The sequence below is a fragment of the Phocoena sinus genome, chromosome 8 (assembly GCF_008692025.1).
Source record: "Phocoena sinus isolate mPhoSin1 chromosome 8, mPhoSin1.pri, whole genome shotgun sequence".
NCBI lineage: Eukaryota > Metazoa > Chordata > Mammalia > Artiodactyla > Phocoenidae > Phocoena > Phocoena sinus.
Genome location: NC_045770.1, coordinates 108226235 through 108249718, shown reverse-complemented (window position 1 = coordinate 108249718; position 23484 = coordinate 108226235). Strand labels below are relative to the sequence as shown.

The window sequence follows — 23484 nt, the reverse complement described above, 5'->3', positions numbered from 1 at the left end:
TTCCTCCCTCCCTCCCTCCCCTCCCTTCCTCCCTCCCTTCCTCCCTCCCTCCCTCCCCTCCCTTCCTCCCTCCCTTCCTCCCTTCCTTCCTCCCTCCCTTCCTCCCTCCCTCCCTCCCTCCCTCCCTCCCTTCCCCCCTCCCTCCCTCCCTTCCTCCCTCCCTTCCTCCCTCCCTCCCTTCCTCCCTCCCTCCCTCCCTCCCTTCCTTTCTCCCTCCCTCCCTTCCTTCCTCCCTCCCTCCCTCCCCTCCCTCCCTCCCTTCCTCCCTCCCTCCCTTCCTTCCTCCCTCCCTCCCTTCCTCCCTCCCTCCCTCCCCTCCCTCCCTCCCTCCCTCCCTCCCTCCCTTCCTCCCTCCCTCCCTTCCTCCCTCCCTCCTCCCTTCCTCCCTCCCTCCCTCCTCCCTCCTCCCTCCTTCTCTCTCTCTCTCTCTCTCTCTCTCTCTCTCTCTCTCTCTCTCTCTCTCTCTCTCGGTCTCTCTCTCGATCAGGCACATGACTCTGAGCTTAAAGCACCATCAGAACCAGTGGAAGTATCTTCCGTGCAGGCTGGGAACTGGGTCCTGGGACCTGAGACCCAGTCCCTGCCCCTTTGGGGTATAACAGACCACACAGGGATCTCCCAGCACGGGAGAGCAAGGGCGGAGGGAGGTTTGCACAAGAAAGCAGAGGGGATAGACCCTTGCCTTTGTCTCAAACCCCAGCTAGGCTCCTCCCAGGGAGGTTTGCGTGTGTGACAGCTCCGTTTTATTACTATTATATTAGGATTATTACTACTTCCATCACCAAAAAATGACTCAAAAGAGGCTCAGAAAAGCAGCAGCATATCAACCAGCCAGGACTCAAGGGCAAACGTGGGATGTCCTGTCCAGGCAGGGACCGTCCACCCAGTGGGACAGGCTGCAAAGGGAGGTCCTCTGGGTAGCGATGGCTCTCTGGAATCAGGACATCACGGACTGGTCCCCTTTGCAGGGTCTCTGGTGTGGCACTGGCGTGAGGTCAGCAAGGTTTTTGTGCTGTTTTCAAACAAAGCCCAGGGCCTTCCCTGGAAGCCAGCAGCGATCTTCTAGAACAAGGGAAAGGAATGCTTTCCGGGACAAACTGCTGGGCGCTGCCCTGATGGCGGGCCGGACCACAGCTGCCTTGGGCCCCGTGGGTCCACACTGCACTCCCAGACCGACGCCCGTTCCAGTGGCAAAGACAGATTTACCCCGTGGGAGGATTCGGGGTCTGGGATCTGCTTTAAAACAAACAGCAATAACAAAAAATTAAGAGGTGGGGGAGGGAAACCAACTGACAAGTTTCGAGAAATGTTAACGATTGCTGACTGACTGGTGAGCGCACAGAGCTCACGGTAATCTTTTATTAACTTTGTGTATGCTTACAAGTTCCAAGTTCCCCGGAAAGAATTTTTTTAAAGGAGATACAAGTGATACTGTTACTATTGCTGAGAAGATTTAACACCAGCTACAAAGTTAACAAAGAAAGAGAGAAATTATATGCATGTATAAGTTGTGTGTATGATGTACATGTATATAATATCTATTATGCATTCTATATCTATATAAAGTATACACACATACAATAAAAGAAGGCAGAAAGGGTTGCTAGCAAATGCCCTTATCAGGTGTTGTCATGTCACCGTTGCAGTGGCCTTGGGTCGGGGGGTGGGGGTGGGATCCGTGCTGTCATGGGCACGTGCCCCCGACTCTGCTTCTCGCCTGGATCCAGCTCTGATGTCTAAGTGAGAAGCCGCTCCCACCATTTGGTCAGTTCAGACACAGGAAATGCTCCGTGACCTTTTTTCTGTTTATTACTAAAAATCCCTGCTAAAGGAAAACAGTTTTGTTTTTAATTTGGGTAACAATCGTTTTGTGAGTCCTGAAGCAAACCCCCCAGAAAATTCTGGGTACGCACTGAGCCCTGCCAGGAAAGGTGCCATGGCCAAGGTGGCTGCAAACTCTTTGGAAACTTGTCCGCTTGGTCAGATGGGGCAGGGGTGATTCTACTCAACTCCCCAGGCCAGGCTGTTAGAGACCTTGCTGCTTTCACCAGGGCTCCGGGAGCACTGCCATGCTGTGAGGAAGCCCAGGGAGGCCTGAGGAGAAGCCACAGGAAAAGCAGCTGAGGCCCCAGCTGGCGGCCAGCTCCACTCTCCCAGGCACCGAGTGAGCCGAGCCATCTTGGAAGGCAACCCCCAAACCCCGACCAAAGCACCCTAGCTGACGCCCCATAAACAGAGCTAAAGTACCTGCCAGCGCTTCCCAAGTCCCTGACTCATAACATCGTAGGCATAAACAAAACCGTTGTTTTAAACCACAAAGCACTGGTATGGCTTCTACTTGGCACAAGATCACTGGCACAGGTGTTCTCATGCCAGTGGGAGAGAAGGGCTGGTTGCCAGTGGTCCTCTGCCCTCACGGTCCTGGCATTGAGGAGTACAACCCTGGTCGAGTTTCAGGGCTGAAGGGGATGCTGAACACACAGCCATGCGACACAGAAGCGGGCTGGCCCCTAAGGGGGCCCCATACCCAAGGGCTCTCAGGCAACGGCTAAGTTCGAAGCATTTCTTCCTGATGCCACTCAGGCCACCAGAGGCCACTTCTCTTTCTTAGTCTAAGGAACATATGCCAGCAATACAATCTGTATCTCCGCTACCCTTGAAAATCTCACTTCAAGGCTTATGTAATACCGGTGTTGAATTTCAGAATAGGAGATCGGGGCTACTTAAGTATACCCAACTGTCAGCCCACAGCTCAGGCTCTGAGACTGCAACCTGTTCCCAGACCCTGATAATTTTCCTCCTTCCTCATATAAAAAAGTTAGTTGAGTGACTGGACATTTGTGTGTGTGCAGGAAGTTTCACTGGGGACCACTCTTGCGCTCACCTGGCTGGTGGGGTGAAAGAGCAGGGTTAAGAACAGGAGAAGCTGAGCTATGATGCAGACCTGAGAAAGGTCTCAGCCAATCCCTCGGGGGCCCCGGAGCTGGGATGGTCTCTCAGAGTTGTCTGTTCAAGGCAAGGGGCCAGGGCTTTGCCCCCCGAATCCGCCAGCCTTTGCAGGTGGGGCATGTACGGGCAGGGATGAGGCGACTCTCTTCAGCTGAGAGTAAGACCTGCAGGAACACTCATCTGAGCCAGCAGCTGCCAGCCTCCCGCGGTGGGTATCGATGCCTTAGTGGTTCAGCACACTGAGACTGGGGAACGTAAGCCTTGCCTCCAGAGCCTGGGCCCCGGACAATGCAGATGGATCAGTGCAGCGCCAGGGGAGGGGAGGCGGAAGTGGCGTGTGGAGTCTCATTGGTGTGGAAGCTTGTGCTCAGTCCTATGGCCTCAGGAAAGCTCAGGATGGTGGATCCCCGTGGCGGGGATGAACATGTGGCCAGCATGTTGCAGTCAGGGATGCAGTCAGAAGCTGGGTCACTGTTGTGCTAGCCATGCAGAGGGACTACCATCCTGCCCCCAAGCTCTTCCATCCCACCTGCAGCTCCTCTGCCCAGATGCTCCCTGCCTCACCTACTGGACACTTTTCAAAGCATATACAAACTCTACCACAGAACAGAAGGCAACCAGCGAGGACACGGGACCCTGCCACGCTGAAAGACTCGGCCTCCCGCCCTTACATGTGACAGGCTTGAGTTGGCACCTGTAGGACACTGAAGGCAGTGCTCAGAGAGGAGGCTCCAAATTTTCCAGACACGTGTCCAAGCATCCAGGACAGCTTGACACCACCACCCTGCCCTTGCTGTCATTCCCGGAAACCTAAAGCAGTGACTTGGGATCTTCAAAGGAGCTGTCTCTGTCAGCTTAGTTTACCGTATGCTGCGTAACAAAAATCTCAGTGGCTTACACCAACTACAGAGGATTTCTCTCTGTGACAGTCCCACCCTGGTGGGCTGGGGCTGGGTTCCACTGCAAGTCAGTGGAAGGGGCAGCTCCATCAGGACCCTGCTGGTCCCTCAGTGGAAAGATAAAAAGGTGGCCCCATAGCCAGGGCTGTAAGGGCTTCTGCTCAGACGTGGCGTATGTCACACAAATCACATTTCATTGGCCAGAGCAAGTCACGTGGCCAAGCCTGATATCAACATGCAGGAGATGTAGAATCCTCCCACAGGGCAGGGCAGCAAATATTTGGACAATAATGCAATCCACCATCATGCAGGGCCAACTGGACGAGGAACTGACCAATGGCTCAGGCTCTCTGTCCCAGTCAGGTCAAACCCAAGAGGCACTGAAAGGAAGCCACAGTCATCAGGGTTCTTTTTTTTTTTAATTTTTTTAATTTTTGGGCCACACCGCAAGGCTTGCAGGATCTTAGTTTCCAAACCAGGGATTGAACCCAGGTCTCAGCAGTGAAAGTGCCAAGTCCTAACCATTGGACCACCAAGGAATTCTCTAACGTTCTTTTTTTTTTTTTTTGCGGTGCGCGGGCCTCTCACTGCTGTGGCCTCTCCCTTTGTGGAGCACGGGCTCCGGACGCGCAGGCTCAGCGGCCATGGCTCACGGGCCCAGCCGCTCCGCGGCATGTGGGATCTTCCCGGACCGGGGCACGAACCCGTGTCCCCTGCATCGGCAGGCGGACTCTCAACTACTGCGCCACCAGGGAAGCCCTAACGTTCATTTTTGATTATGCTTTGTCTTTGTGTGTAAATTGTAATTAGGTTTCTGTTTGTTTGAATTCACTTAAAAACTCGTGGTCGTTCTAAAAAAAAAAAAAAGAACTCGTGGTCAGTGTGGTCCACCCAGGAGAAAAGTTTGAAAAACAGTGTCTTGGACAGGAACTCGCATTCACTGCTGGTGGGAATGCAAAAATGGTACAGCGCCTTTGGCGGTGTGTCACAAAATTCAGTGTACTCTTACCGTATGATCCAGCAACCGTGCTCCTTGGTATTTCCTCCAAGGAGTTGAGAACTTAGCTCCACACCAAAAATGTGCACCGCTTTATTCACAATTGCCCAAACTTGGAAGCAGCCAAGATGTCCTTCAGTAGGTGAATAGATGAATAAACTGCGGTCCATCCAGATGATGGAATATTACTGAGAAATATTTTTAAATGAGCTATCAAGGGCTTCCCTGGTGGCGCAGTGGTTGAGAGTCCGCCTGCCGAGGCAGGGGACGCGGGTTCATGCCCCGGTCCGGGAAGATCCCACGTGCCGCTGAGCGGCTGGGCCCGTGAGCCATGGCCCCTGAGCCTGTGCGTCCGGAGCCTGTGCTCCGCAACGGGAGAGGCCACAACGGTGAGAGGCCCGCGTACCGCCAAAAAAACAAAAACAAAAAATAAATAAAATAAATAAAATGAGCTATCAAGCTCATTTGGAGGAAACTTAAAAAGTGAAGTGAAAAAAGAAGCCAATGAGAAAAGGCTCCACATTGTAGGAATCAAACACTATGACATTCTGAAAAAGGCAAAACTATGGAGACAGTAAAAGTTCAGTGGTTGCCAGGGGTTGGGAGGAAGGATGAACAGGCAGAGCACAGAGGATTTTTAGGGCAGGAAAATACTCTTTAGGATCCTGTAATGGTGGATTCATGTCCTTATACATCTGTCCAAACCCATACAATATCCAACATGGAGAGTGAACTCATATAAAATATAGACTTTCGTTAATATTTAAATAACGTCTAAAAACTTTTTGGTTTTCTTTGTTTTTGTTTGTTTGTTTTTTTGGCAGTACGCGGGCCTCTCACTGTTGTGGCCTCTCCCGTTGCGGAGCACAGGCTCCGGACGCGCAGGCTCAGGGGCCATGGCTCACGGGCCCAGCCGCTCCGCAGCATGTGGGATCTTCCCGGACCGGGGCACGAACCCGTGTCCCCTGCATCGGCAGGCGGACTCTCAAGCATTGCACCACCAGGGAAGCCCTATTAAAAAAAAAAAAAAAAGCAACAGTGCTCTTGAGACAGCATCGGGGGAGGGCAGCTAGAGCCATTGGGCCAGCAGCATGGGCTGTGTCCTGACTGGGTACTTGGCCAGCGAGTGACCCTGGGCCAGTGGCTTTGCTGTCCTCACCTGTAACGTGGAAAGCTAATGCCTCATGGACAGAACTGTCCTGGTGTCCACAGGGCCTGGCTGAGAGTGGAAATCAGGGCAGGGTAGCCTGAACTACAACTTATGTCCAAAAGAAGGGGCTCTCCCCTTCTCTGGGAAGGCTTCCTCAGCTCTGAGAATGGCCCACATTCACACTAACATGGAACCAGGAACCTCAGAGGTCTCCCCCGCTTCCCCGCTTTCCACTCCCCCCCATGCCCCACCCCGACCAGTCCATCAGCAAGTCCCATCAGCTCTCCCTCCCAATATATCTCCCAGCTTCCCCCCACCCCACCTCCCACTCCGGCCCCTCTGGTCCACTATTCTGTGAGCACTCCAGACCTCAGGGCCTTTGCACTGGCTGCTCCCTCTGCTGAAACTATCTTCTCCCAGTTAATCCTCAAGACTTGCACCCCTCACCTCCGCCAAGCTCAGATGCACTTGCTGGGGGGTGCGAGGGGGGCTTCCTGGCATGGCCTGCTTTAAACAATAGGCCCCTGGCCCCGGGTTATGTCACCTCTCCCCACAGAGGCAGCTCCTGCTAGCAGGGAATTGTGTCTGTTTCATGCATCGCTGTGTCTCTGGTGCCTAGAGCAGTGTCCGGTGTGCTGGAGGCACTGGGAACGTTTGCCCACCTGGTACCTCTGCTTGGGTGGCCGGCCACAGTAGCCCCTACCCGGCCCCTCCTTTGTTCTCCTCCCAGCAGCCTTAAGATGCTTTCTTAAAATTGCCTCAGCTTCTGTCACCCCGCTTCAGTCTCCCCAAGGGCTCCCTACTGCCTGCAGACAAGGTCCACCGATTGATGCCAGCCCATCAGAATCAGGAAGGTTCAGGAGAGCAGTGGGACACCAGGGCGTGGAGAGGCCCTGCAGGCAGACCCTCAAAGGCACTCCTACAGTGAATAGTGTTTAAACCATGTGCCAGCCCAACACGCACCAGCAGGCCAGGCCAGGGCCATGGGAGACCCCCGAGTGGCCCCCTCGGCCCTACTCTCCAGCTTCATCAGGACCCTCTGGCTCCAATACACTCACCCTATGGGTGACACCCCATCCCACGGCTTCCCCAAACACCCAGCTAAAGCGCCCTGCCCACCACTGCCCAGGGCAGTCCCTGCTCAGCCTCTGCCCCTTTATCATCCCATCATTGGTTCATGGTTAGCGGCCCTACATTTTGTCTTCCCAGACTGGTCCGTAAGAAGTTGCCCAGGTCACACTGTGACTCAAAATCCGGTGCTTTTTCCCTATGGAGGGCAACCTCTGGGTCTCTGCTGCGAGCTCCTGCCTGGGGGAGAAACTGGCCCCAGAAACGACGTTAGTGTCCCCTTCCCGTCCCTACACGGCCCTGGTGCTTTTGAGAAAGCCACCCTGAGTGACACCCGGAAGCTGGGTAGCAAGGGGCTGCATCCCCAGGTCTGTGCTGGGGGCTAGGGTTGTAAGCAGCAGAGCGGGGGCAGGGGGTCGGGGGCGGGTAGGATGCCCGGTCGCATTGAGTTTGGGGTGGGGACGTGCCCACCCCCAGCCAGACTCTGTCCTCAGTGTGAACGGTCATTCCAGCAGGGTGCGCTGCCCGCGGACTCCCAGCTCGCGCCATCTTCCTCCCTCCCGCTCAGCCAGGCTGAGCTCCCACCTGGTCACACAGGCAGGCCTGGGGGAGGCCCCCACCCCAGAGGAGGGGTGCAGAGCCTGAAGTCATATCTCGGCAGGTCTAATTCCCAGGCTGTGCTCGGGCTGAGCTGGAGGCGGCAGGGCCCCTACTCTCATTTCCCAGGGGAGGTATTTCTCAGCGTGCAGCCCCAGCTGGGCCTCGGGCCGGTCCCACTTCCCTCCTCCCCACCCTTTCAGGCAGCTGCGGGGGAGGGTAAGTGAATCGCATGTCCAAACGCATCTCCAAAATCGAGGCTTCAGCCGAGCCTTTGACCGTGATCCGTGGGGGACATCAGTGTCGCAAACAGCCCCAAAACGGTTAACTTAAAAAAATACACCACCACTGCTCCGCTTCCCCAGGCCCAAGGCACCAGCAAAAATACTGCTAGCCGTCCGTTTTTGCTATTTTACACCACCCTTTCCATTGTAAGCCATAATTGTCAGAGGTTTATAGGTCAGCTGTAAAAAAAAAAAAAATAAACCTCTCCTTTTGACTAAAAGGGAGCACTTGGAAACTAGAAGGCTGGTGGGTGCCCGGGTGGATCCGGCCTCGAGTTTTTCCACCGAAGCTGCGGCGCATCTCATCCCTCCCCACCCCCACCTGCCCCTGGGCCCTTCCTCTTGGCCTCCCCCTCTCCCTTCTTCCCCGCAGGCCTGCAGGCTGCCCCTCCCCCACCGTGGGCGAGAGAAGAGGCCAGAGCACATCTGCGGTCCTGCGGCCCCACCCTGGGGGACACCGGAGCCCACGAAGCGGAGGACTTTGGAGCCGTTGGGGTCCACCTTGGGCGGGGCCTTAAGAATTTCAGGCTCAGGTTCGCCCTCTTCGGGCCTGCGACCGGCCCAGTCCCCGCAGGTGCCCACCTGAGTCCCATTGGGGCTCGGCCCAGGGCAGCTGGGGTGGTCTCCTTGGAACCGGGGAAACAGTGAGCCCTGGTCTCCGTGTACAGCCCTGCACGTGTGTGTGTGTGTGTGTGTGTGTGTGTGTGTGTGTGTGTGTGTGTGTGTGTGATAAATGCAGAGCGAGGGCGGGGCCGCTCATCCCTAAGTTAGGGCCCTGGAGCAGGTGGGCGTGGGCCAGCCCTGCCAGGAGAAAGCCCCCCTCCCTCCCTTTAGGGCTGCCCCCTGAGTTCTAACTCCCTAACATTTGGGGGTGCCAGAGGGGAAAGCTGGAGGCAGTACAAGCACACACGGAGCTGAGTTGCAGCATTATTCGGCCTCTTTATTTAGAACCCGGCGGACGAGGAGCCGGGGCAGTGGTGCAGACGGCTCAGGAACCTTTTTTTTTTTTCTTTTTTTTTTCTTTTTTTTTTTTTTCTTTTAACAGATTTGTCTTCAAGTTTAAAATAATCATAATAGTAAAAAGAGACAGCGAAAGCGCGAAGAGACTGCAAGCTAGATGGGCTTGTACGGCAGCTACAGCTTGTGAGCGACCCCCTCCCCCCAGAGTCCGCTATAAAAAATAAATTTACATTTGTCGATAACCAGATGCGAGTGAGGTGCCTTTGGCATAACCAATAACCGAGCTAGCGCGTGGCAGAGCGGCCCACGCCTCGACATAAATAGAAAATATAAGTTAGTATAACTTTAAAAACTTTTTGTACAAATATACATGTTTTTTTCCTTTTTTCCTTTTTTTTTTCTTTTTTCATTTTTTTGCACTGAGTTTCAGCAGAGATTAAACATTTTATATAAATGACTCTTAAAGCTTTACACCTTGGGACCAGTGTACTCCTCGTGCAGAATACATTTAGATATAAAAGACGTTATTAATACATTGCACAGTTTTCAAACTTTAAACACAAAACCGAACGCTGCTCCGTGGCAGCTGCCGCCGGTTGCTGCTACATGGACGGTCCCAGCCGAGGCCCAGCGCTCCTCTCCTGTCCGCTGCCCAGCGGGCTCCCTCGGGGCTCGTTGGGCGCGAGGCTGCGGGAGAGAGGTGCGGTGAGCGAGCGGCGACAGAGTGGCCGCCGGGACCCCGTGGGACGCCCCTCCCCGCCCGCCCCGTCTGCCGCGCTCACCTCTCATCGCAGCCGCTTGCGCGGGGTTTGCTCAGCCGAGCCGACGGCTGGAGCGGCGCCGGGCGCGGCGCATCCCGCGGGAACCTCGTTCGACGCCTTGGCTTCGGGCGCGGGTCTCTTGCGCTTGGCGAAGAAATCTGCGGGCGACAGCGCGCGCGGCCGGTCAGGGCGGGGCCGGCCGGGGAGCCCAAGAGGGTGCCGGGAGGAGGCGCGGGCGGCTGGGCGGCCGGTGGGGGGGCGCCGTCCCCGCCCGCGCCGAGGTCCGCGGCGGGTCAGCTTTGTTTACGTCGCCGCGCAATGTGCTGTGTAAGCATTTCCCCTTGTCCCGCGGCCAAGCCCCCCGGGGCTACCGCCGCGCTTAACCCCCTCTGTGCCGCGATCGCCGCGCCCGGCCGCGCCCGAGGAGGGTCTCCAGTGGCCCGGGCGAGGATCGCGCTCGGAGGGGGCCAGAGCGCGCCCTCCCAACCCTCCCGCGCGAACCTCTCCGGAGCACAACAACAGGGCGGGGACGGGGTGCGGGCGCTGCCTCGCCCCGCGCGCTGCGGGCCCTTTAACGCCACGGAGGAGGCGGGGACCAAGAGAGGCCCCCGAGGGCCTGGGAGCCCGGCCGGCCGGACAAAGCAGGGCCGGGCCGGGCCGGGCCGGGGCGGGGCCGCGCGGGACTCACCGGAGATGAGAGGCCCGGACAGCTTCTTGATCGCGGCGCCTCCGGCGGCGGCAGTGGTGGCAGCGGCGGCGGCAGTGGCGGCGGCGGCGTTGGTATTGGTGGCAGTGGCGGCAGTGCCCGGCGCGGGGCGCCCCGAAATCCCTGAGTGCGGCGGCTCGGCCAGGGGCTCCTGGCTGCGCGGCGGCGGGACCGCCTCCGGCTCAGAGCTCTCCTGCGGCGCCGGGGCCGCGGCCGGGGCAGGCGCTACGGACGGGCCGCTGGACGGCGACGCCGGCGCCTCCCCGAGGCCGTCGAGGGACTCATCGGCCGGCGGCCCGGAGGGCGGGCTATCGCCCGCGCCGTCCGGGCGGGGACGAGGCGCCAGGAGCAGGCGACAGCGCCCCACCTGCACCGTCTCGCGGTAGAAGGCGGGCACGGAGTCGCTGTCCACCTCGGTCCACTGCAGGCGCCCGGGGCCCCGCAGTGGCACGTCCTGCTGGAAGTTGTAGTCCCAGCGACGCTGGTCCTCGGCGCTCAGCTCGGCTAGGCGCATCTGCAGCTCGCGGCTGAGCTCCTCGTGGTCCACGGGCCCGAAGAGGCTGCGGCAAGCGCTGGTGCGCGCGAACAGGGGAAAGGTGCGGCGGGCGACCAGGCGCTCCATTGCCGACGCGCTGCGGAGATACGCATCGGACTTTTCCGGGGGCTGCGCGGGCCGGGCGGCGGGAGAGGAGAGGAGAGGAGGAGGAGGAGGAAGAGAGGAAAGGAGGGCGGAGGCCGGGCGCAAGTGAGACCCCGCGCGCCGGAGTCTGCATTTGCAAAGGGACGCGCTGGGAGGGCGGCGCGGCGGCTACCTGGCTGTCGGGCCGTGGACTTGCTCCTGAGTCTCGCTCGCTGTGTCGTCCGGCCGGCGGCCGCGCCCCCTCGGGTGCCTGTCCTCGCTCGTTCGGCTAGCCCTGGCCTGGCTGGCACCCACCGAGCGCAGAGCACTTAGCCTGTGGAACGCCCAGTCCTCGCGCGCCCCTTTATACGCGAGGGTCCCACCCCCCCGCGCACGGGCCCCGCTGCTATTAGCATAATGTAGTATTTTCAGTTTCAACAACACCGCGGCGATTGGCCGGCGCCGCGCTGCCCCCGCCCCTCCGGCGGTCCGGCCCCCGCCCGCCGCCCATTGGCCCTGCGCACACACCCACCCGAGGGCGGGGCGGGGCGCGAGGGCCGATTGGCGGGGCGCGGGGCGCGCGCAGCGGCGGGGGAGGGGGCGGTGCTCGGGGCGGAGCCGGAGTTAAAGGGCGCTGCGGGCGGTAACGTGACACCGCGGCGCCCCGCCCCCTCGCCCCATCCCCCCCACCCCCACCCCCACCCCCGCCCCCGCTCCCGCCCCCCGCCGGCTCCTTTGTCTGCAGGCGGGGGCTCCTCGGCGGCGGTGGCGCGGGCGCCCCCCCCCACCACCTCTGCTGGCGCGCCCTACCGGGCGCGGCGGGCGACGACCCCCGGCAAGACCGGCGTTCGGCCTGGCCCGACTCGCCCCCCCGGGGGCACCCAGCCCCGCCGCCCGCGCTCGCCCTTGGGCCTCCCGCGCCAGTTGACGGGCCTTTAACCCGCCGCGGCCAGCTCGTCCCTGGCTGGAGCTAGATAGGGTCTTCGGCTGCCCCCGCGCGGCCTGCTGCGCCCGAGGCTTGTGTGCCTGGCAGGGTTCCGCGCACCTGGAGCCCTAACACACCTGCTAGACCTAAGGCCCACGAGTGAGCGGGGAGAGGGGTTTGGGGGGCCGGGGGAGGGAGGCTCTGCTCCACTCTTTCTCCAAGGGCGAAGTGGCAGACACCTTGAGAGCTGGCCCACAATCGCATGGAGCCAGGGTCTGGAGACTCTAGCTCTTGGGCCCGTCCGTCCTGCCCAGTGGATGGGAAACTGGCCGTGCCCATCCTGAGCTATGCACCCTGTGACATCCTGAGCTACGTCACTGACTGGGTGCTCGGCCACTTCAGGCTTGGCCAGGCGGGGGGTTGGCTAGCTGGCTATTGGACAGGGCGCTGGAGGCTTCTCCACTAGGGTGGGGCTGGCCCTGCCCAGCCTGGGACCCTGACTGTGCATGCCGATCCTCTGGGCCAGGCTTATCCCTTGTCACACAGGGAACCGCCAGATGGGGTGGGGGCGGGGGGGTGGCAGCAGAGAGCAGCCACGAGGGCGCCCAGGCAGCCCTGGTCCAGCTGCTTATAGGAGCTGCACTTCTCTGCCTCCATCCTGGAAGGCTAGCACCCCCTCATTTGTGCCCAGGAAACGTGTTGGTTGGGAAAGTACACACCTAAGAGTGAATGACAGGGCATGAGAGCCAGTGGGCCCTACCACAGTGTCAGGGAGAGAAGAAGCCAGCCCAGAAAGGGAAGGACCTGCCCGGCAAGGCCTATGACCCTGCTCCCCCGCTTCTTGGTGAGGCCCCTGGCTCTCCCCAGTGGCCATCCCATCGGGGCCAGGCCACAGGAGACTGGAACTTTCTGCAGCTATCTCCTTGGCCCAGCCTGTCCCAGGGCTGGGGGCCTAGGAAATGCCTCCAGCAGCTCAGGTGGGGAGGGGGACGGCCAAGCTCCTGCTGGAGGGCCCAGCAGGGCCCTGAGCTCCCAGCCCCTGTCCTGGGTGAGCCCACGAGCCCAGTGAGAAAGGTGAGCTGGGGCCGACCCAACCCAACCTGCCTGCCTCCCCCGCAGGGTCAGGTGGGTTCCAGGTCCCCTCAGGGACGGGACTCCTTGCTAACATGCAGATGTGTCCTGGAGGAGGCTTGTGGAGGCAAGGTTTGGGATGAAGTCCAGCAGGAGAAGCCATCAGCCCAGCTAAGGGACAGGGCGCGTTGCCACTCTCGGCTCTTGACAGCAGGACCAAAGTTGATGCAAAGTTAATGATTCGTGTTGTATTTCTTTACTCTTTTTTGTGCATTCTATTCCAAGTTTTCCACAAGTACAGTTGGTACAAATTTTCTTAATTAATTAATTTATTTTTGGCTGCGTTGGGTCTTCGTTTCTGCGCGGGCTTTTCTCTAGTTGCGGCGAGCGGGGGCTACTCTTCGTTGCGGCGCGCTGTCTTCTCGTTGCGGTGGCTTCTCTTGTTGCGGAGCACGGGCTCTAGGCGCACGGGCTTCAGTAGTTGTAGCGCGCAGGCTCAGTAGCTGTGGCTCGCGGGCTCTAGAGCGCAGGCTCAGTAGTTGTGGCACACGGGCTTTGTTGCTCCGCGGCATGTGGGATCTTCCCAGACCAGGGCTCGAACCGGTGTCCCCTGCACTGGCAGGCGGATTCTTAACCACTGTGCCACCAGGGAAGTCCAGTACAACTTTTTATCTTCGGGAAAATAAGATGACAGAGGTTCCCCTGGCCCTGTGGACCCCTTGGGTGGGGCTGATATCACCTGGCCTGGAGTTAGGAGGCAGGGCCTTGCCCCACCCTAGTGCCACGGCCACACCAGTCTCCCCAGAGGCCATATGCACAGGGCCACAGTGGGTAGTGACCACCAAACGTGGACCCACATGGCCCCCAGGATTTCCCAAGAGGTCAGGATGCCCTGACTTCAGCCATCTGGGAGGGCAGGCCAGGGAAGGAGCCAACCCCCAGCCCAGGCTCAGCCTCCAGGCCATTTCCCTTCCGACAAGACTGAAGCCACCGCACTCCCAGCCCTGCTCTGGGCACCCAGGGGAGCCAGCACTCTCGTCCCTGGCAAGGACTGCCCCATGGTATGAACACCTGTGTGCCCTGGCCCCCCCAAGGGCAGGGGACCTAGTGCACGCTTCATAACTTACGGGAGCTGACCCTGCACCAGGCCTCTTGCGACCCTGCCCTGCGCCTGCACGGTCTGGCCTGAGGACAGGCCTGGGGGGGCCATCCCGACTGCCTTGGGTGCACACGAGACACCTCCATGGGTGCCAGCTGAGTTCAGGCAGATGGGTCCCAGGGCCCCCCACAGTGACAAGCCCAACAGCATGTGACTTGGAGTCCCGTCTCCAAGGACTGGAAGTGGGCGTCCCATACATGTTGGGTCACATAGCGTGGCAGCTGTGGAGCCCTCAGCCAGCTGAGCCCTGCACAGGATGGTTTCCGTAGATCCCTTGCTGGGCCTCACCTGTTTTACGGGGGAGGGAACGGAGAGCTGGAGGCTTGGAGGCACAGAGGCTGGGTCAGCTGCCAGGGCCACCCCCAGCTGCCTGGTGTCCTAGTTATATTTCTCCAGGGGCCATGGGGACACCTCCTCGCTCAGTCACCTCATTAGGGCAGGGAGGTGACCTTCTGAGTCTGTGACCTTGAATTCGATCCAGGATGGTACCCACTGGCTTACTGAACCTGCTGTTCCCAGTAGTAGGCTGGGTCCCTCCCTGTGCCAGGGACGGACGGTGGGGAGGGCTGGGAGCCGCCAGCACTGAGAAGAGGCCCAGCCCTCCGCCCCAAGGGGCTCTGGACAAGCAAATATGTGTCTAGGTACAACAGCCAGGATCTGCTTTTGTAACTTAAAATGTATGCAAAGGAAAGAAGCATTTAAAAGGAACAATGTTTGTGCAGACAGCAGAACCAGGGAAGGGCGGGGCTACCCTACCCCCCCAAATCCTGCATGTGCAGCAACGGGGAGCCTATTGGCAGCGGCGGGTGGGGGGAGTCCTAAGCACCAGGCCCCCTGCTGGCATCCTGCAGGTACATCTCTGGAGCTCTCACCTCATCCAGCCTAGGAGCAGCAGAGTAAAAGCTACGAGCTCACCAAACCCTTGCCTTTTCCTGTAAGCACCCAGAAAGCCCACGTGCCCAACCCCCTTGCGACGGGGGCCACAGACGTGAGCAGGGGTGCTCTGCACCACTTCCAGGCAGCGCCCATCAAAACCAGCCAAGCGGTCCTCCTCCCCTCCCCACTGGCGGGGGCGGGGGGGGGGGGGGGAGGGGGGCCCCTGGGGACAGCAGAGCCTGCAGCGCCAGGAGCCCTGAAAGCCCACGTGGAGCCGAACCACCAGACCCACGGCGCCTTCTGCACACCCACCTGACCAGGACGGGAGTGAGAAACTTTCATTGCATCTTCAGTCACTAAACAGTGAGAGTCATCCGGTACAGACACTACTTCCCCTGACTCACGTATATGGCACGGGTATATCCCGGTTGGCATTTTCTAGGTGAGGAAAGGAAGGTTCAGGAAGATTCAAGGACTTGCTCCAGCTTTTACAGTGGTTAAGGCCCGATGGGGGGGGCGCGTTTAGTCCTCACAACACCCCACAGTCGGTGGATACTGTGGGCTCTTTTTTCCAGGGAGGAGAAACGTGCTTGCCGGAATGAGTGGCCGAACCTGGTCTCTGGTGGCAGGGAAACGCCATCCTCAGCCGCGTGCCTCCCCCTGGTGGCTGACTTCGGCATCAGCGGCCTCTCTGGCTGCCCCAAACCTCCCTTCTCCTGGGGACCCACTGAGGCAGTGGGTGTGCCAGGGCCCACCCCCAGCAGTGCTTCTGGGGACCCTGCAGGGGCCTCTGTGTCTGTGCCCTTCCCACAGCTCTCCGATTGCTATCCAGGGTACTGCCCTGTCTGAGGAGTCTGGAAGGACATGACAACTGGTGACCACAATAGCTACCTCGAGCCTGCCCTGCACTGAGGCTGGCCTCCTTGCCTCAAATCATTCCAAGAACCTGAAGACGGAGGCGTTTTGATGCCCATTTGCCAAGGGAGGAGCCTGAGGCTCAGAGAGGTTAAGCAACCTGCCTGCAATCACCCAGCGCTCAACGGCAGCTGATTTGTGCCTCTGGCCCAGCCCTGAGCCCCTCCACCTGACTGCTATGAGGGGCCGGTAGGCACAAAAGCGGGAGAGGAAACAAGTCAAGGGTCCCGAGGTTAACTTCCCCTGACACCCCCGCAAGCCCTGGAGCCAGGGGCGGGCACATGTGGGTGTATGGCCCTTCCCCGGGATGGCTGACCCCTGGGGTTCATCCTACCAGGGAGGTGACCAAGCTCCCGCTCAGCCAAGTCAGCCTTCCCACGTGCAGATCTTAGCTTGTCCACCTCCCGCCCACCAGGGTAAGGCCCTCACTGCCCCACCAGCTCACCCAGCGTGCCCGGGGAGTCAAAGCACATCACCCAGCGGCGCACTTCACCAAGGCCCTGGGCCGGCCTGGCAGGCCCCCTGGGGAGGCCGCTGCCCCGCTGAGCCTCACCTTCTCCTCCGTAAGATGGGGCCTGGAGGCCCCGAGGGGTAGGGAGAGTTACAGATTAACCAGCCAGCCCCCAGCGACAGGCGGATCGGCCCGGCTCTGTGCTTGCTCGCCCGCACGCACAGGGGAAGGTTTCCTGGCGCCCTTGGCAGGGGCCCAGCACCCCGCGCGCAGCGAGAATGTTCCTCCCGCAGCGAGAATGTTCCTCCCGCACCGAGTTCCCGCGCTTGGCTCGCCCCGCCCCCGGCCCCCCAGGAGGGGCTGTTCTCGCGGGCGGCTGCCAGGCACGTCCTCCGCAGGTGCCGGCCTCCCTCCGGTGACTGTCCACAAGCCGCACAACCCAAAGCTCCGATTACAGGGACTGCCTTGTACTCAGGGTCGGGCCGGGGTCCTCACTCCCCCCACCCTGAGTCGGTGGGAGGGGCTGCGCAGCCCCGGGGGAGGAGCGGGGGAACAGGAACAGCCCTGGACGTGAGAGTTCCTCCGCCCCATCTCCAACATAGACCATAGACCGGGGCTGCTTCCCCCGACCGCGGGGGTCTCAAGCAGGGGGAACCCCTCTTCCCTCCTTAATTGGGACTTTGCTGGTTTCAGTCCTCAAAGTCCCAGGAGCCCCTGGACCACTGGTCATCCGAGGCTCCAGACAGACCCTCCCAGGGCTGAGGAGGTGTCCTGGGGCGGGGGGCAGGCACCGAGGAAGATCTCAGGGCCTGGCTCAGACACCCTCTGTGGCCACAGCTCTGAGTCCCACCGGCTCCCCACCCGCAGGACACAGACTGGACGGTCCCCTGGGCCAGAGGCTCACCTTGCCAGGGAAACAGCAAGAAAAGCACATCGGGGATGAGCAGATGACCCCCCCCCCTTCCCAGACCTCATGCCCACCATGCCCCCCCAACTTCCTGTCTAGTCTTCTTGAGCTAGTGGGGTCCCCTGTGAGTCAGCATCTTCTACCCACAGGGTACACCAGGGACCCCCTCTCCCACCCTGCTTCCAACACCTCCGCGTGGTGGTCAGAGCAGCTGAAATGCCAGGGAGGAGATGTGACGGTCCCCAGCCCTCCCACAGCAGGACCTGGACCCCCGCAGCCATGGAGGAACAAGAGGCAGGGGCTTCCTAGGCTTCAGGAGAGACTTCATGTGAGACATCAGTTGAGCACCTAGTACTCGCAGGCACTGGGACACCCCCAGCAGGCTCCCACCGCAAGTCAGGGCAGGATGAGGGAGCAGCCGCCTGCCTGCTGCCCGCCCACGGTCAGGCGAGGAGGACAGCCCTCACCACTCTGTCCGCTCTCCTATCCACTCACTCCCCACGTTTGCCCAACCCCCCCCCCCCCCCCGCCCCCGCCCCCCCCCCCCCCCCCGGCCGCTCCCCGCCCCGCCCCCGCAGCGTTTCCAAGGTGAGCAGCAGCTGATCAGGACAGAGGCCAGGAGGTAAAAGCAGACAACCCGGCCAAGCCAGGGCTGCAAAGAGTAGGGGCTCAGCAGAAGCGGTGCCTGTCCCCCTCCCTCCCCCAATGGCCCGGGCAGGGGGACCACAACCGTCCTGAACGTGAGCGGCAGCCCCTGGGCCCCCGGCCAGACCAGCCCAGGCCGCCTCCCCACCCGCCGGCAGCAGCCTTGAGGCCCCAAACTGGGGGCCTGCTGCCCCCTGGTGTCCACAAAGGGCACCACCGCCAGCAGCCCGCCCACGCAGCCCACTGGGGCCGGAAAGTGGAGGGCGGACCCTGCGCAGCCTCCAGCCACCCCTCCCCCCACTGCCGCCTGCCTGCCCACCTCACTCTTCCTCCCCCCGTGGGTGCCTTGGCCAAGGGCCTCACTCTCTGTGACCCTGAGTCTCCTCGAGTCTAAGATTGGGGTGAGGTCTGCCCACTGTGGCCAGTCAAGGCTGTGGAGGGAGAAGCCTCAGTTTCAAAAAATTCCCAGCACCCCAAGGTGCTTGGGGTGAAGGGTGTCCCTCACACCTTAGCGGTAAATAGCGTGCGGTCTCTGCTGTCTCCAGGGTGGGCAGGGGGCCGGGGAGCCAAAGAGGGGAGAGACAAAGAGGCTACCGAACCCAGGTGAGGGCCTCAGCCGCCCCTCCTCCTCCCCCGTCCGCGTCCCTTTTCCTCGCCTTCCCCCCTCCCCTTCGCCCCTTCTCTTCCCCTCCCCCCTCCCCCCTCCCCTCGGCTGCCCTTCAGCCCCTCCTCTTCCTTTTCCTGCCAGGTCCTGCAGGGGCCCGGCCTCACCCCAGCGCCCTCTGCCTTGTTCGCGCCGTCGGTGCCGCCGGTCGGTCACTGGATCTCTCTGTAAGGCCTGCACCTGGCCGCCCCTGCCTGCCCCCGCTGCTGGGCCTGGGGGGCCGCGCGCGGACCTTCCCTCACGGAGCACAACTGGGGAATTCCCTGGTGGTCCAGTGGTTAGGATGGGGCACTTTCACTTGCTGGGGCGGGGGTGTGCCCGGGCTTCAGGCCTGATCGGGGAACTGGACTCTGGCCCACCTGACAACATCAACGACCAAACCAGTAACTATAACTCCCATTTCTGGGCTGGGGGCTGAGGCCCAGCGGGCATCTGGGCAGACACAGGCCCCTCGGGGCAGAAGTGCCTGGCTGGGGGGACAGCAGATAAGACAGCAGGCTTGAAGGGACACGTGTGCCCCACAATCTCCATCAGCTGTCCACACCCCCAAAAATAAGCCCACACCCTAAGGGAACCCTGTGGGCCGCCAGGGAAGGCCTGGGGTCCGCCTCCAAGCTGCCCACGGTCAGGCACAAACCCTGAACCTCCACAGCTACCGGGACAGCTGTGCTATGATGGTGGGAAGTGGGATACAGCAGGAGCCCCCAGCAGGGGCCACCCCAGCTTTGGGGTGAGGATGGTGAGTCTGGGAACGGAGAGGGGCCCAGGCAGGGAGGTGGCCATGCCCAGGCCTTGCAGGCCTCCACAGCCCGTCGCAGCTGGTGCCTGGAGAGGGAGCAGGGAATGGGCTGGGTCGGGGGCTGGATGGAGGCTGGAGAGGGTCGCAGGTTTGCAGGGCCTGGGGATCCATCTGGCCCAGGAGCTGGCTACATCCTGAAGGCACCAGGGAGCCCCGGAGGGTTCTAGCTGGGGGTCCAGGGTCCTGTGGTTGAGTGGTGGCTGCAGGTGCCAGGACCAGCAGTTGGGAGCGAGGTGAGGAAGAGTCAGGGAAGCGGCAATGACGGGGCGCCAGGAGAGGCTGTGAGCCTGGGAGAGGCCAGGCCTGAGGGCTCAGGGAGCCTGGGATGGGGGGTAAGAGGAAGGAGAGGGAGGGGAGTTCGGAGGATGGTGCCAGGAGGTGCCTCATGGCCTGGAGTGCAGGTGGGGGGTGAGAGACAGCAGGTCCTTGCTGGGGGGACAGGAGGGTATGGCCACAGCCCACGGCTGCCCCCAGGGTGCCAGTGGGCCCAGATTCCTGCCGGTGGCATCTTCGCACAGCAAGAGGAATGGGGCAGGGGGCAAGGTAGTGGGCGCTGCCTGGTCGAGGGGCAAATCTGTGGGCTTTGGAGTTGGGCAGAGCGACTGCCTCTTCCTGGCTGTGTGACCTCGGGCAAATCGCTTAACCTCTCTGTGCCTCTGCTTTCTCATCTGTAAGGCTCCTGATGAGGCTCGGAGGCCATGTCCATATGTGCCTGGCACAGTGGCCCCCTCCTTGAGAAGAGGCATCACCGTCTGCCTCGTCGGTCTCTCCCTCCAGACCTAGAGGGGTGGGCAGGGCACAGCCGGGCACCGAGGACCCCACCAGCTGCCTTTGTAATGAAAAGTGGACATTTGCTCTGAGCCCAGGGGTGTGGGCTGGCAAGGAGACTCCAACCCCAACAAAGGCATTTGTACCCCCAAATCATGTGCAGTTCCCTAATAAATTGTCAGACAGGGTGAAGCAGTATTTACCTAACAAGCAGCTTGGACAGTGCTACCAGCCGACCCAGGGGGTCTGTGGGACACACATCACAGCGACTGGTGGGTCTGTCTTCATGGAACACAGGCTGTCTCACCCGGCTGCACACATGCCCGATGCTCAGCAGCATCCCCGGTTGGCACCTTGCTGTTGCTGGCAACACACCCGCTCCGTGGCCAGGCAGCCGCCCCGGCCACACAATTTATGTGCAGATTGCCTCATTTAATCCTCACATGTATCCTACGAGGGAGGAATTAGCACTGTCCCATTTTGCAGATGGGGAAACTGAGGCTTGAGAGGATGAGATGCTTGTCAAAGCCGGGTGAGCTGTGGAGATGCTGGCCCAGGAGGGCTGCCTGCAGAGCCAGTCTGGTCCCGGCTCGGTCACTGTTGGCGGTGTGACCTTGGGCAGCCCCTCCTCCTCGACTGTCAAATGAGGGCCTGGACCAGGGGTGTCTGACTTGTGCCCTCGTCTGTGTTCACCTGTCCATCCAGCAGGGCTGAGTCCCAGTGGAAGGGATAGGGCGAGAGGCCGGGGCTATCCCTCACGCTTCTCCGGTTTGCAAAATGCGTGCGAGACCTGGCCGCCCCCCGAGCTGGGCATCGGACCAGAGGGCCAGGTGTGGGAGGCAGCAGGGGCCCCAGAAACTCCCCCACCAGGTCCCAGGGTGCCCAGAAGGGAAGCTGCTGCTTGTCACCTCTTGAGGTGTCAGCGTGGCTGCTCCCAACAGAGACCAAAGAGCCAGGCTCTCTGAAACTGCCATCCAGGCAGGGGGAGGCACTGGTGCCGGCCAGGGGGGTTCTCCGGGGCAAGAAGGGGTGCCTGGGCTTGTGACTTCTCTTCTGGGGTCCTGGAAGTCCTTCCTGCTTCTTCCTGATGGGTAGAGGTTCCAGAAGGCGCCGTGTGTGGGATGGATGGTCAGAACATGGGGCGGTCCCTTCTAGTGGGGGATGAGGGACCAGGACCGGAGGAGGTGGTGCTCGGGGAAATGTGGGGCCCCTCCGGGTCCCTCAGGCATGTGCCTATTTCGGGGACTGAGGCACCAGGAGCACATGGAGAGGAGTGCATCCGTGCCACGTGTCCTGCCACGGTTTCCGCCCTCCCAGCCTGGTGAACAGGTCTATGGCTACTGTCTCTGAGCCCTGCTTTCCCATGAAGTTGGAAGGCTCGTCTTTTCCTGATTCCAGGCTGCCCTTCTGCCCTCTCACCACCCTGCACCCAGGCCCTAGCCAGGCCAGACCACCAGCTGCTAGCCACTTCCCCCGCTCCACGCCTTCCTGGATGGACACCTCTCCGCTGAAGCTGTAGTTCCTGCCCAAGTATGGAACTTGGGGTAAGGTGTTCCTCCAGGGCCCTGGGGATGGGGACTGTGACCTTTCAGTGCCCACCCCTGCTCCGCTGCCCGGGCTGTCGCCCACCCCAGCGTCTTTCCTTCCTTCCTGTAGGTCAAGGCCCAGCGTGAGTCTGTCTGGCCTCCAGGGACCCGAGAGGGAGGGTGACCAGCTGGCCGGGCTTCTCCAGGACAGTTCCTGTTTTCACATGGAAAGCCCCATGTCCCAGGCAAGCCGGGGCCTTTGGCACCTCTTTGAGGGTCCCAAGAGCAAGGCCCCCTGGTCCTCCTCTCCTCTGGTCGTGGTAGAAAGGGGACACAGCCATCCCACAGTGTACCCCAGCCATCACCTGAGGGCCCCGGGGTCTCCGGTCCACAGGCCTCTATCCCTGAGGCCACCTCCAGCAAACTTCTCGGCCGTGCTTCCCCGTCAAGACTCTTTCTCTCTCAGCTGTGGCCATCGGCTGGCATGAGCCCCTGGACTGAGTGACCCACACCTCACCACGTGGGGCCCTGCATCCCAGCACTGGGCCAGGTGCAGGGCGGAGCTACTGGGTGAGAGGTGGGACCCCGGGCCTGTGCAGCCTGCTGCCCTCCCTCGGCCTGGACGCTGGGGCCAGGGGTCCCTGCATCACTAGAGGCCAGCAGAGAAGCCCCCTTTGGCTGGCAGAGCCTCCTCTGGGGATGTGGCCAGGCCATGTCCTGAAGGCCTCAATCCCATGAACCCACCCACGGGGTGAGTCGGAACCAACACAAGGCCCAGTCCCTGCCCCCTCCTCCGAGAAGCCCCTGCCCAGACTCCAACCCCAGGAGCCTAGTCACAGACTCCAGTTCTGGAAGGTTTCTCGGCACCTGCCAGCCCAGCCCCTCCTCTGGCATCTGCAGAGGGACTTTGCACCCGCCCTCCCAGACCCTTAACCCAACTGCCTCCAAGGTGGTGCTCACAAACTGAGGCCAGGCCCCCGGTGCCTGCGGTGGGCTGGGGTGCCCCTCGTAAGGATGCGACTTCAAGGACAGCTACCAAGCTGAGTCTGAGCTCCTGGGGATGCTGTGAGGGGCACAGGTGCTGCTGTGGGGTCTGGACACCCTCCTGCTGGCCAAGGCCTGAAACTGTGCCTCACCTGGGCTGGGAAGGTAAGCTCTGGCGGAGACCTGCCCCCAGCCCTGGTCCTGCCCCAGCCAAAACCTCCTTGGCGTCCCTGAAGAGGTGACGTTGAGGTGGGCCCCTCGGGGAATAGTAAGGGTAACAGGCACTGTTCCCTGGACCCGCATCAACCCCTCCTGCGTTCATCTCGTCCTGAGTCAGGGCCCTAAATACTACCTCGATGCAGAAGACACCCTGTGGTACCCCCAGCTCAGACCCCACACTCCTGCACCTATGTGTGACCCACGTCTCCACCCCCTCGAGCACTGAGCCCCAGCAGGTTCTCCCCTCAAGATCCCACACTCACACCCTGGTTCCTTCCCGGCTGACGGACACCACCCAGACACTCCGTCAGCTGCTCCTTTCCTGGCTTTGCAGACTCTCCCGCTCCGCTGCCACCTCCTATCCAAGTCCACGTCCCCCCTCTCAGGACTGCAGAAGTGTCTCTACACTGGCCCACCCCCTTTGGTCCCTGATCAGCTAGAGGTTCCTTCTAGAACAGAAGAGCTTAGGGCCCTGCCACGGCTCCACGGCACGCAGAGCCAGCCTACATGCTTGCAATCCGTGTATCATTTCCTTATGCGTCCCACGTATTGGGTACTGTCTGGCCTCTCCCACACGCACAGACC

At 61.0% G+C, this 23484-nt stretch overlaps 1 protein-coding gene across 1 annotated transcript; it reads right to left on the bottom strand.

Annotated features, from left to right (window-relative positions):
- Positions 1-8859: 8859 nt before the first annotated feature.
- Positions 8860-11386, bottom strand: CDKN1C (cyclin dependent kinase inhibitor 1C). The gene is made up of 4 exons (XM_032638876.1): positions 11184-11386; positions 10354-11003; positions 9687-9823; positions 8860-9591 (listed from the first exon to the last, which is right to left on the bottom strand). The coding sequence occupies exons 2-3, from the start codon at positions 10991-10993 to the stop codon at positions 9690-9692; spliced, it is 774 nt and encodes a 257-aa protein (XP_032494767.1). The 5' UTR covers positions 10994-11003; positions 11184-11386; the 3' UTR covers positions 8860-9591; positions 9687-9689.
- Positions 11387-23484: the final 12098 nt, after the last annotated feature.